Source organism: Meles meles, chromosome 1, assembly GCF_922984935.1.
Source record: "Meles meles chromosome 1, mMelMel3.1 paternal haplotype, whole genome shotgun sequence".
Taxonomy (NCBI): Eukaryota; Metazoa; Chordata; class Mammalia; order Carnivora; family Mustelidae; genus Meles; species Meles meles.
In genome coordinates this window covers 39,138,617-39,152,501 of record NC_060066.1, presented here as the reverse complement: position 1 = coordinate 39,152,501, position 13,885 = coordinate 39,138,617, and the positions used below count along the sequence as shown (strand labels likewise).

The 13,885-nt window shown below is 46.3% G+C and overlaps 1 protein-coding gene across 3 annotated transcripts in view; it reads left to right on the top strand.

Moving 5' to 3' along the window:
- POP1 (POP1 homolog, ribonuclease P/MRP subunit) overlaps window positions 1-12,539 on the top strand; it is a 39,257-nt gene extending 26,718 nt beyond the window's left edge. For all 3 annotated transcript variants that reach the window (XM_046021089.1, XM_046021098.1, XM_046021080.1), the window contains 4 exons: window positions 1,449-1,640; window positions 3,799-3,953; window positions 9,131-9,472; window positions 10,362-12,539. In XM_046021089.1, coding sequence (XP_045877045.1) covers window positions 1,449-1,640; window positions 3,799-3,953; window positions 9,131-9,472; window positions 10,362-11,016 — 1,344 coding nt within the window. In that variant the 3' untranslated portion in view covers window positions 11,017-12,539. The remainder of the gene's footprint in view (window positions 1-1,448; window positions 1,641-3,798; window positions 3,954-9,130; window positions 9,473-10,361) is intronic.
- Window positions 12,540-13,885: the final 1,346 nt, after the last annotated feature.

The following is a 13,885-nucleotide window of genomic DNA, read 5'->3' as shown; positions in this document are numbered from 1 at the left end:
CAGGAGATGAAGAAGTAAAAAGGGTTCAGAGCACAAGAGACCTTGAAGTATTTAAAGGATTTGGTCAAAGGACATAGGGTGTCACTGATGGTTTGAAGCTGGGCCATGACGTGATCAGATTTCACCTGGACAACACTGTGGAAGGTAGATTAGACTAGGAATGGGGGTTCGGGCAGAGGAGCTGAAGAGAGGACTTGTGGTTGGATGGCCTTAAAAGAGGTCTGCAAATAGACCTTAATTGAGGACATGAGGGGGGCCTGAATCAAGACCATGTGGGTGGAGTGGAGGGGCTGGGGTTGAAGACAAAACACAGTTGTTGATTGGATGGCAGGAAGTGGGAAAGGAGGAGACATGTAAATTAGCTCCTAAGAGTCGAGCTTGGATTCAGTACTTCAGGTAAGAGACCCAGAGCCTGTTTTATCACTGCTGTATTCCCAAGTTCTAGAAGAGTCTTTGTCACATAAGATGTACTCAGTAAACATTCGAATGGATGAGTGAATGAAGAGCAAATATGTGAGTGGATGAATGAGTGAGTGAGTGAGTGAGTTCCCCAGCTAGGTGGGAAGCACAGGAGGAGAGCAGATACAGTAGGGAAGATGAATTCAGTCTTGCATAAACTTGAGTTGGAAGGCCCTCCGGACTTCGTCGTCAGAGTAGATGCCCAGGAGACAGGTTTTGATCCCAGGAGGAAAAGTTGGGGCTAGGAGATGGATATTTTAGAATCAACACCATGTCGAGATGATAGTAGAAACTCAGCCTAGAGGTGAGAAGGATACTCAGGACTTGGTCATGATCGAGGAGCATCTGTGAGGTACCAGGCAGACCTGGCCGCGTGGCAGCGGTCTCTTGTGTCGTCTCTCCTGTGGGTGCTAGGCCTCTCTCCTGCCCGTTCATGTCTTTTTACAGCTGGCAAGACAAGTCTGAGGGACTGTTGTGCACCACTCCCTACAGTCCACATAACAAATGATTTATAGCATCTTCTCTTTTAAGTCTTTAAGACCTGGTGAGAAAATTTCTCAAGAGCCCCAGCATGTTTGCCCACTTGCCCCTCCTTGAGAAGTTATTGTTTGTACCTTTTTTTTTAAACCCCTGACAATGAACCTTAACCAAAGTAAATGTAAGGACTGAACATCCAAATACAAAACTAATCCTGACATAAGCGATTAGCAGAATAGATGTGGGTTATTATATAACTTTGAATCATCTGGTATAGTGTAGCTCAAATTTAAGATAATTTGGCATTTTCTACCGAAACACTTGTATAGAGGAAAATCATTGTAGGAGGAATACCATGTATTTCAAATGGCTTCCATTTATTTACTGAGAACATTTTTTTCCCTTGTTTTTTGAAAGAGCATTTAACATTCTAAAGCTGCTCATCAGGAGAGCCAGTAAAATCTCCCAGAAAATTAGTGTTGTTTGTCTTGAATGATTTTCTTCCACTTTAGGATTTAAACCGGAGAAGAAGTGAATTGCTGGTGCCTGGGTCACAGCTTGTTCTAGGTCCCCAGGAATCCAGGATACCTATACTTTTGATTCAGCAACCAGGGAAGGTGACCGGTGATGACCGACGAGGCTGGGGAAGTGGCTGGGACATCCTGCTCCCAAAAGGTTGGGGCATGGCTTTCTGGATTCCATTCGTAAGTTCTTTTTCCGTTCCCACTGTAGAGTGTAAAATACATTCCTAGTCCATTCCACATGCTGAAAGCGTTCCACATGCATGCCCCACTTAGAAATCGAGGGCTGTTTTTCTACCCTTGGAGCTATAATTCTGATCCAAGGTACTTCATAATGTCCCCAGAGCTGGGTTGTCATTCATAAGAGTTGGGCTGACATAGTGTGAATTTCTGAGATTTTGAAAGTGTCCTGATTTTTATTTGACAGACAGAGATCACAAGGTAGGCAGAGAGAGAGCTGGGGGAAGCAGGCTTCCCGCTGAGCGGAGAGCCTGATGCGGGGCTCGATCCCAGGACCCTGAGATCATGACCTGAGCCAAAGGCAGAGGCTTAACCCATCGAGCCACCCAGGCACCCCAAAAGTGTCCTGATTTTTGAATAGTAGTGGTAACAAACTGGACAGGGAGCCTGACGTGGGACTTGATCCCAAGAGCCTGGGATCATGACCTGAGCCAAAGGCAGACACTTAACTGACTAAGCCACCCAGGTGCCCCTGAGATGGCTTTTTGTCTTGTTTTATGTGTGTGGTGGTTTTTTTTACTCAAAAGAATTTGTTACAGTTTAAAAGCAGTTTTTCTAATTTTCTAATTTTTATAGATGTATAGAATACCTTTTTTAGTTTTAAGTGCTGACCATGTATTCCTACTAGCTGCAGCTAAAAGCTTTATTAAAATCCAGTGTGTTTTTTTCTTCTCAATAGTTTATTTATTATTATTATTTTTTAAAGATTTTATTTATTTATTTGTCTGAGAGAGAGAGACAGAGCATGTGTGCAAAAGCAGAGGGAGGGGCAGAGGGAGAAGCAGGCTCCGCACTGAGCCGGGAGCCCGATGTGGGTTGATCCCAGGACCTTGGGATCATGACCTGAGCTGAAGGTAGATGCTTAACGACTGAGCCATCCAGTCATCCCGCTTCTTGATAGTTTAAATATTACTTTGAACCAGAGAGTATAATAGATAAGACTGTTAGAATCACATAGGTAATTAATTTTAGCAATTATGCTTGGTACAAGAGACTTTTGGTTAATCATTTAAGATTCATTTCTTGGGCTCCTGACTGGCTCAGTTGGTAGGGCATGCAACTCTTGATCTCGGGGTCATGAGTTCAAGCTTCACAGTGAGTGTAGAGCTTACTTAATAAAAAATAATAGTAGGTGTGTCTGGGTGGCTCAGTTGGTTAAGCGGATGCCTTTGGCTCAGGTCATGATCTCAGGGTCCCGGGATCCAGCCCTGCATCGGGCTCCCTGCTTGGCAGGAAGCCTGCTTCTCCCTCTTCCTCTGCCTGCCACTCCCCCTGCTTGTACTCTCTTACTCTCTCTTGCTCTGTCAAATAAATAAAATCCTAATAATAATAATAATAATAAAAAGAAGGGGAATATTTTAAAATTTTCTTCTAATTTTTAAACTATGATCTGTTTTAAGCATACAAAAAGTATAGATACTGAAATAACACATATAGACCCTTCACCCATTGTGCAGCTTAAGAAAACATTACAGGGACGCCTGGGTGGCTCCGTCTATTAAGTGTCTGCCTTTTGCTCAGGTCATGATCCCCATGTCCCGGGATCAAGTCCTACATCAGGCTCCTTGCCCAGTGGGGAGCCTGCTTCTCCTCTGCCTACTGCTCTCCCTGCTTGTGTTCTCTTTCTCTCTGACAAATAAATAAAATCTTAAAAAAAAAAAAAAAGAAATGAAACATTACAGAATTATTGGAAGCACTCTCTCCAGCTCCATTTCCCATCCTCTTCCTAAAAGAATCACTATTCCTGTTTTCAGTGTTTGTTACTACCTTGCCTATTTTTTATAGCTTTCTTAAGTATGCTCTGTATTCCCACATAAAATAACTATATTTGACATGTTTTTAAACTTTATATACCTCACCACATTTATGCTTTTGCAACTTACTATATTCACTCAACATTGAGATTTTTTTCTGTTGATTGATGAAGCTGTTCCATCATTTTTGCTCGTGTATAACCTGTTGTTGGATTATTCCACACTTACCCATTCTCCTTTTGATGAATGGGCATTTAGGTGGTTTCGCATTTTCTCCATACAAACATTAAGCACTAATTTTACTGTAGGTTGGTGTGTTAATAGGGTATTTTTGACATTTCTGTTAGATCTATCGAGGGGCAAGAGTTGGCGGGTTAAAAGAGTCCATGATGCATTCTCAGTACAAAAGGTCACCGGACATCCCTGGAGATTTCCCAGACTGCCCCGCGGGGGTTGTGTTTGCCGAGGAGCAAGCCAAGAACCTCCTCGAAAAGTACAAAAGGTAAGAAGCCGGCTTCTCCAGTTTCCTAACATCTTGCAAGGAAGAGAAGGGCCTTCTCAGCGTTGGCCACTGATGCTCGGAATGGCTTCAGTAACTCTTACATAACATGGAGTGTTCATAGACTTTTCCTTGAGTTCGCATAACCAAGACATAGCGAAGTTAGGCGATTGTCTTACACGTGGCTCTTGTAGGCCTGTCCAGGTTATAGACCCTTCCCACGGTTATACGCTTACATTGATGTTGGCGCGTGCCTAAACTGGGGGCCTGAATTTCAGATGCCCGTCCCCTCAAAATAGCATTTGTGTTTTTTTACAACCAGTTATAGAGGTAATATGTATTTATGAGATTTTAATGAAACTATGGGAATGTGTAAAAGTGCTTTGTAAACAGGTGTATTCCTTCCATCCAGAGAGATAAGTAACTATTTTTACATGTCGGTATATATCCAGCTAGTCTTATTTTTTCCCTTTCTTTTCTCTCCCTGGGGGACTGGCCAGTGAAGGGGTTTGCATCTCTTATACTGTGAAGTGCATGCCACCTTTTAGAGCCTGATTCTCACCTCCATTCCAGGCTTCCGGGAGCACAGAGACTCCCTTGTTTGTTGTGGCGTCAGTGGCATCTAGCCAGGGCCTGGTGCGTGGTGTCCTTAGTAACTGTCTTTGTTGACTGATGAATGGAGAGATAGTGGGATGACGTAATTCCTTGACCATGAGCTCCATGATTGTGCTTTCCTGTTCACCATCCAACCACAGAGGCAGGCAGTGCTCGGTGTTTGGACTTTGTCAAGTGACAGGTGAATGAATGAAAGTGAAAGACAGGGGTGCTTTCCTGGATTGCTGGCTTATGGGCTCTTTTGAAGGCAGTGATCATGTATTTCGTGCCTCCCAGAATACATAACAGAGTCTTCTATGTGTTTGTTAAGTACTATTTCACAATAGTACTTATTTCTCACCCTTTAAATTTCTTTACCCATGCAGGTTTTTCTTAAGTACAAATTTTCTTGAAATGGGATTATATTATATATACTATTTCAAAACTTGTACTTTTTATTTTTTTTAATTATTTTTTATGATTTTATTTACTTATTTGACAGACAGAGATCACAAGTAGGCAGAGAAGCAGGCAGAGAGAGAGGAAGAAGCAGGCTCCCTGCTAAGCAGAGAGCCCGATGCGGGGCTCCATCCCAGGACCCTGAGATCATGACCTGAGCCGAAGGCAGAGGCTTTAACCCACTGAGCCACCCAGGCGCCCCGTACTTTTTATTTTTTATTTTACTTATCTGTTATGGATAGTTTTCCTGTGTCAATAAATGTGACTCTAAACCAAGTGTCGGCAAACTTTTTTTGTAAAAGGCTGGATGATAAATACTTTCGGCTTTGCAGGCCCTTTGGTTTCCATGGCAGCCACTCAGCTCAGCTCTGCCTTGTGGCACAAGGACGACCACAGATGATACATAAAGGAATGGGCATGGCTGTGGACCAGCCTCATTCTGTTTATGGACACATAAGTTCGAATCTCATATAATTTCATGTGCCATAAAATAGTCTTTTTTTTTTTTTTTAACCATTTCAAAACATAAGGGCCATTTTTAGCTCCTGGGTCATAGAAAAGCAGACAGTGGGCCAGGCTTGGCATATGAGTCATCATCTGCCAACCTTGCTCAAAATAGAACTCAGCAGTTACATCCAGGGCTCCCATATATTGAACTATAATTTGTCAGCGGCTCTTCAGTTTATTTCTAATTTTTTGCTCTGTGCTTCTGTGAACAGCTTTCCATATACATCTTTACCTGTTTGTCTGACTTATTCATTCATTTAATATATTTATTTAGAGACTACCATGTGTCATATGCCTTCTAGGCACTGGTGCCTTTCCTCGTGGAGCTTATGTTCTTTTTTTTTTTCTAAAGATTTTATTTATTTATTTGACAGAGAGAGATCCTAGGTAGGCAGAGAGGCAGGCAGAGAGAGTGAGAGGGAAGCAGGCTCCCTGCCAAGCAGAGCCTGATGTGGGACTCGATTCCAGGACCCTGAGATTATGACCTGAGCCGAAGGCAGAGGCTTAAACCATTGAGCCACCCAGGCGCCCGGAGCTTATGTTCTTGATGAAAGCACATGTTTCTAGGCTGGTGGGGGAGGGCCCCAGCAGAGGGAGGGAGGCTGACATTGCAAGAGCAAAGCCCATGAGTGGGGAAGAGAGAGGCTCAGATCGCTCATTTCAGTCGACTGGAAGGCTGACGCTGAGATACAAATGCAGATTTCGGTAGGGTAGACTCTGGCCCAGAGATAGGTGGAACTCTCCTCATCATGATGGGCTTCTCAGTGAAAAGAGAGGCGAGGTTATCAGGACTAAGAAGGGGAGAGAGGCTGTTGGAGATTCAAGGAGAGAGGAATCTATAGAGACTATTTTCCGGGCGAGCGGAAGATAGAATTGACTGGAGAAATGTCAGGGAGTTCACTTGAGTTTCCAGCAGGACCATTCAGGGCTTCTGGGTATTCTTCCCCAGCCCTGTTCTGTTGATCAGGGCTGGCGTGGGGGTAGTTAGAGGGTTGGATGTAATCAGCATGGGCTTTACCAGGTTGAGGGAGTTGAGGGTACCTGTAAGGGAGTGACTCTCCCATGAACTGTAGAGTTTAAGCTTAAGAAGAGATGTGTGAAGGTATCTGGGTGGCTCAGCTGGTTAGGCCCCTGCCTTCAGCTCAGGTCATGATCTCAGGGTCCTGGGATCGAGACCCACGTCCAGCTCCCTGCTCAGAGGGGAGCCTGCTTCTCCCCCTCCCTCTGCTGCTCCCCCTGCTTGTGCGCACGCTCTCTCTCTCTGTCAAATAAATAAAATCTTTAAAAACAAAGAGAAAAGACATGCAAGAATGGTGGTGAGCTATGAGGAGATGGTGGAGGAATAGTAAGTTCCAGCGCTTGAGGAGTTATGGTGGGGGAGGGGCAAATGGGCTGGAATGGGAGGTATCGCTCTGAGAGTAGATACTTGAAATTGAGATTTTAAGGGGGAGCAGGTGATAGCAGTGATCAAAAACTAAGTGCGACCAGGAGAGTGGGTGTCTGAGGTGAAGTAAAAGATGGGAAATAAGGAGGGCGCCTGGGTGGCTCAGTGGGTTAAGCCGCTGCCTTCGGCTCAGGTCATGATCTCGGGGTCCTGGGATCGAGTCCCGCATCGGGCTTTCTGCTCAGCAGGGAGCCTGCTTCCCTCTCTCTCTCTCTGCCTGCCTCTCTATCTGCTTGTGATCTCTCTCTGTCAAATAAATAAATAAAATATTAAAAAAAAAATTAAAAAAAAAAAAAAGATGGGAAATAAGGACATGAAGTTTTTGGTAGCCCAGGGCGTTAGAGCTGATCTTGGTAGGTGCCGAAGCCGCTGAGTGTCCAGAGTCGAGGGGGTGTGTGGGCGGCTGGCTGAGGACCTGGCTGAGGAGGGAGAGCCGATGGTCTGTCTGAGGGCGTATGCTTTGGGGGAGCTGGGATCTTGGAGGAGGAAGCAGAAGACAAGTGGTCTGAGAGCATCAGGGGATCATCTGACCCCCTCCCCCCAGGCCCTGGCATGTAAGAAAGAAACAGCTGTCGCTGGAGAGGAGCTGGACGGGAAAGAAAGCACATGCCTTAGGCTAAATCTCATCAATAAGATTTCTGGTTTAAAAAAATACATATACACCCCACAGATTTTTTTGTACTATCCATAAATTGCTGTTTGTATTAATTTAGGATTTCACCTGTAGTTAGGAGTGTGGCTGTTTTCCCTCACTCCGAATAACATAGGATATTACCAACTTCTAATATTGGTAGAACTGATGGGTGGAAAAAGTAACATCTTGTTGTTTTAATTTTTTGTTTAATGAGTATAAAGTGTTTACTTTTAAGTGTTTTTCACCTTTCTTTTTTGTTACTAGCTCATTTATTTCCATTTAAAGGTCTTCGGGGGAGGCAAGTACCGTGGGAGTGTTTTTTACCAGCTGCCTGTCATGCCAGAACACATTTGGTTCAAACTCCAGAGCAAAAGCTCAGACTGAAACCCTGATTAAGTCTGCGGGTTCATTGTCTACCTGGGGTCCTGGGGCATGGCACAAAGTAAGAACCATGTGAGGGAAGGAGTGTCAGGGCCTGTCCTACAGGACACTGTCAGTCCAAGGATGGGGTCTAGGACTCCCTAAGAGTCCTCCAGCCCAGAATGGCCAACAGTGCAGCTGCTCCCTGCCTTTCGGGGTCCTGGTTCTCATTAGCTTGTGGTATTGCTGAAAGGCTCTTCTTTCATACATTGCTGAAAATAGCTGATTGCTGTCACCCTGTGAGTTTGGGAAATCTCTCTCAAAATTGCAAATGTTCATTGTCTTTGCTTTAGCAGTTCATTCGGGAACTTATCCTTCGGATATACTTGTGCTTGTGTGACATGTTCAAGGTCATTTGTTGCAGCATTGTTTCTAGAAGCAAAGGTTTGAAAATACCAAAATGCCCTGCAGTGGGGGACTGTCTCATCAGCTAGGGTATAATCCAGGAATAAGATAGGCAGCCTTTTGCAAAAGAATGAGGGTTCTCTTCGTGTACTCATATGAAATGATCTCCAAGGTATGTTGTGGAATGGAAACAGTTAAACAAGAAGTACTGAGTCTGGGATATCACCACCTGTGTAAAATAGGTAACAAAACAGAGAGGAAAAGTTACATATCTGCACATAGGTCCACAAAATGTCTCTGGAACGATGCATTACAAAACAGATAATGACGCGGTCTCTTGGAGGGTGGCTGGCTCATTTATTTCCTCCTCCGCGTCCGCGAGGCAAGTACCCCAGGGCCGTTTTTCACCAGCTGTAGGTCGAGTGGGGGAGAAACCTCACCAGCACCCCTTCCGTTCCCGTGGAACTCATGCACAGGGACATCGCAACACGACTCCAGGGACACCGTGAACTTGCGGTCTTTCAGGAAAGGCACCCCTTGGAGTTGTGAGGTGGCCACATGGGGCCGCTTTGCTGGATGTATTACCTTTTAAAAGTAAAACCAAAGGAAACAAATAAGCGTGGCCAATAGAGTTGGTAGTTATCTTTATCATACTCCTTGGAAAACTGTTTTTAGGTTTGTTTTTCAAGTAGAGATGTAGTGCAATGGCCGTGATTATTTTCGTGGTTCTGATCCTAAATTGTTCAAAAACTGGTTCTTCTCCTTGATTTTCACTAGGCGCCCTCCTGCAAAACGGCCCAACTATGTGAAGCTTGGCACCCTGGCTCCTTTCTGCTGTCCCTGGGAGCAGTTAGCTCAGGAGTGGGAGTCAAGAGTCCGGGCCCGAGAGGAATCCTCTGTGGCCTCCTCTCCAAGTGGTGAGGACAGTGACTCGAGGAGAGACAAGTTGCCTTGCGCTCCCACACCTGAAAACGTGGATCTGCGGCCTGACGAAGGGGGCACATCTCCGAGCAGCTGCAGTGAGCCCCAAGAAGTCATGGACACAGAGTGCCCAGCCCGGATGGGGACCGAGTGGGTAGCGGGCCAGGTTGCCACCAGCAGTCTCCTCTGCGTTCTGCGGTAAGTGCCCACGACCCCCAGATGTAGTCTACGTGGTCCCTTTTCCTCCTGACCAAGCTATAGACTGTAAAGGTTCTCATTGTTCCCTTATGCAAAGCCCAAACATCTGGACTCTCTGGGTGGGGGCGGGGGCTGTGGGCAAGCCAGTCTTCCTGTGTCACCCAGCCCACAGAGGACTCGGGGACACAGCTGAGTCACATCTGATTTGGGGCACGATACTAATGTGCCCAGATGATTTAAAGTATCGTCACCCGCCGACATAAACTGAGGCAGTTGTTTTCTGTGACCTATTTCATTTAGTCTTTGCCAACAAAGCAGTCCCCTTGCACCAGAGGGTGTCCTGAGGTAACGAGGAACGTTCCCTCTTGAACTCTGAACAAGCATTCTTCCCTTTACATCCCTGAATTCGATTTCTTCTGGTTCCTTTGGAATGACCAAAGTTTAGGAGTGATTCCGTGTCCCCTCGTTGTAACATCGTCCTGTCAGAGCGGCCGCTGTACGAAGTGTGTTTCTGCCGCTCCCTGCTTGATTGGCTTCACAGTCATGCTCGTTCTGTGCTCATCCCTCTTGCCTCGCACTTCTTTTCTGTACAGTAACTTCATTTCCTGTCCTTCCTTCCTTTCATAGAACTCTCTAAGCCTTAGATTCTGTCTCATTTTTCCTCTACCTTCAACTTCGTAAACCTTTAGTCCTTCATCTACAAATGGTAGGCCTGTAAGAAAAATATGACAAAAATGTATTAATGTCTGTTTTAAATTTTACTGTTTTGATCCTTCCCCATGTAGAGTATTAAAAAACCAAGTTAACTCCCAACAGTGCCCAGTCTTCTGATGGCATGTTTTCTCCCCAAACAAAATCTCCTCAAACGTGTGTCTCCCACTTCACGTAGGAGTAGGAAATGGCTGAAGCAGCTGTCGACCTGGTGTGGGCCCGGCTCTGGGGACAGGCGGGCAGCCCGGCAGGCTCCGGGCAGAGGGCAGCCAGCACCGACCAGAGCGGCCTGCCTGCCCCTCCTGGAGCGCTTCCCCAGGGCGCTGGTGTGGGTCAGCCTGGCCCTGCTGAGGAAGGGCAGCCCTGAGCCGCACTCCATGATCTGTGTCCCCGCCGAGGAGGACTTCCTCGGGCTCCGTCGGGATCAGCTGTACTGTGGGCCCCAGGAATCCAAGCACAGTGACCCCTTCAAGAGTGAGATCCGGAAGCAGAAAGAGAGGAAGAAAGTGGAGAAGAAGCAGAACCAGGCGCCCGCTGAGCCTGAGGGTCTGGTTGGGGGGCCCCCTGCAGCCGGGCACCGAGCTCTGACCCTGGGCCTGTGGTCAGGCCCCCTCCCGAGGGTGACTTCTCACTGCTCCAGAGTTCTCCTCGGCTTTGTCACGCAGGGAGACTTCTCCATGGCCGTTGGCAGTGGAGAAGCCCTGGGGTTTGTTAGCTTGACGGGCTTGCTGGATATGCTGTCCACCCAGCCGGCAGCCGAGAGGGGGCTCGTGTTGCTGAGGGCGCCCGCCTCCCCGCAGTATCGGTTTGCGAGAATTGCCGTGGAGGTGTGAGTGCCCATGGACACCCCGCAGAAGAGACAGGCTAACTGCTTGTTTGCCAAGTCCCCCCATTGGAGAGTTTTGTTTTTGCCGTCCTCTGCTTTGAAATATCACATGAAATTCCTTGGAAATGAGAATAAAGAAGAGGCATTATGCAGATGAAGGGATGCTGACATCATTCCAGTAATCTCATGGTAATCTCCTGGATTGCTTCCATCTTTCCTCATCCTTGCTGTAACACTTGAAGAGTACTGGGCATGGATAGCCGAAAGCTTTTGTATTGATTTCTTGGTCTGTGTCATTCTTGCTGAAAATCATTAGATGCTCTGTATGTTTTCTTGTTCCTTTTTTATTAGGAACAAAGGACTGTCAAGTGTATTTGAAAAGCCCTTAGACATGAGATAAGCAACAGTGGTTGTTTAATGGCGTGATTGTTACAGGCGAGGGAAAGGCTATAAACACTTGGCCTCTGTGCATGACATAGGGTTCCCCCGTCTGGACCATGTTCGAGTCCGTCCTGGAATCAGCATGCCTAACACTTGACACCATGCAGAAGGAAACTAGAAAATTGCTGCCTGTTTGCAGGCAGGCTCGGTGTACGGCAGAGGGGTTGGGGCGGAATCAGAATGGGGCTCTGGTCTTTAGGACCCATTGTCCCCTTTGCTTTTGACCAACAAATACATGATCCTAGAAGTTACTTGGTTCTTCTGTGCTTTTTGTTTCTGCAAAAAAATTTTTCAAAGCCATGGAGGCTGGTTTCTCAAAATATGTTCTATGAAGTGTGTTATCTAAAAAAAAAAAAAGATTCTAACTTCATTGATTTGGGAAACTATGGGTTAAACAAAGCTAAGCATTTCTTTTTAAGGGATTTCTAGAACCTTCCATGTGATAATATGCATTGTGCCTCTCCAGGAAGCGGATAACAGCCTACAGTATTTTCTAAATCTTTTTGATTCCCAAACCCCTTCTGCAAGGAGCACTCTGTAGGACCAGTGTTTTTAGGGACACACTTCGGGGAACGTGGCCGTACTGTGCAGTACTTACCTCTCTGAGAGGTGATGATTAAAGGGATGGCCTCTTTTAGACGCTCATGCAGTCATGATGTCCACCTGACAACGGAGCAGGGTGTCCAAGGGGTCTTGTCCTGTCCCACACAGGAGTGCCGTCATCGCTTTTTTCACTTGTGGAGAAACTGGGTGCTCTTTCATGTTTCGTTACCCTGTGCATCTCACACCCTCAGACCTTTGTCACCCCTCTCCCCCCATATTTCTAGCAGAGTCTGAGTGGGGTTTGTTCTTTAATTTAAATGTACGGTTAGGCGTTATTTCATGTAAACGTATTGGGTTTTGCAGTAGCAGTAGGCAGAAATGTCTCTGGGGGAGATGAGCTGAGGGGAGAGACGGCAGGTGTTCCAGTGGCTGTCCCATGTGTCTCCCTCTCCCCATGCCTCTGGATGTATTTGTGTCCAACCCAAATGAGACTACAAAAAAAAAAAAAAAAAGAAAAACACCAGTGTGACTTAGTGGTGTCTGTAAACAGAATAAATTCAAATGTCACCTGATGGTCAATTGTGAGTGTTTATTGGGCCATTCCTCATTGGTTTTCTTGGCTCTAGGCCACTCCATCTGTGGTTCAGCTCGCCGGATAACAGAACTCTGAGCGTGGCGCGAGTCCCCTGACCTCTTTCTGCACAGCACCCCGCCTGGGGCCTGCCGCCCTGCCCTCACAACAGGACAGGGCATGCTTACTCTGCTTTGTATCAGAAGGCCCAAGAACTATGTGCTGAAAGGATAGACTCGCGTTTCCCAAAATCAATTCATGGTCCCTGGAGCTGTCTCCTGGAAAGTGATAGCCAAACAGATTTGGGGAGGGCTGCAGTCCACATTCTCCTCTCGCTGGTTCACACCGCACGCATCTGCCCCTGCAGATTCCTGCAGGAAGGAAATCAAGCTGTCTTTCACAGACCTCCCCCTCTCCTCCATTGTTCTTCTTTTGGTGTACCTGTTGTCCAGAGAACATGAGTTTCGGGGAATATACTTTGCAGAATCACTGACAAAATCCGCACATATGTGGGGAAGAATCTATTTCTCTTGTGAAAAGACACAGGAAGGGTGTTACTGTCTAGAGCAAAAAATGAATAAGTGTGTTTATTTTGATTCTACCGGTGCTGCAGAACTACCAAAAAAGTACGACGTGGCCCCTGGCCTCTTGTCATGGGGGTGAAGTCTCCAGAGTTTGCCAGGTCAGAAAGTGTCCCAGAAAGCAGCGTTGCGAGCTCAGCACCTGACAAGCTACACACCACCTGAGTGGTGTAAGACAGGATTGATTCCTTCTGTATGACGATGCTCAGCTTTTCAAAAATATTACACACAAGTAATATTTTTGTATTAATATTCATTATAGAAAACCTAGAATATGGTGGTAAGCAACAGCAACAACAGTTAAAATCACCGGGTTTTCAGCACCCACCTGTAACCCATGTTATCTTTCTGGTACATACCCTTCTAGACCTTGAGACGTGTGCCAGTAGCTTTCTTTTAAGAAAAATAGGGTCAGGGGCACCTGGGTCGCTCAAGTCGGTTAAGCGTCTGCCTTCGGCTCAGGTCATGATCCCAGGGTCCTGGGCTCAAGCCCCGCATTGGGTTCCCTGCTCAGAGGGGAGCCTGCTTTCTCCCTCCGCCTGCTGTTCTCCCTGCTCATGTGCGCGCTCTCCCTCTCTGACAAATAAATAGAATCTTAAAAGAAAAGAAAAAAACAGCGTCAGTAATTGCTCATATAAAAATCCATATGGTACCTCTCAGGTTAAGAGCACGTTGCCAGTTCCTTATGGAGCTTCATTAGCGTGAACCCGAATGTTCCTCCTCTTCCGCTGGTAGGAGGA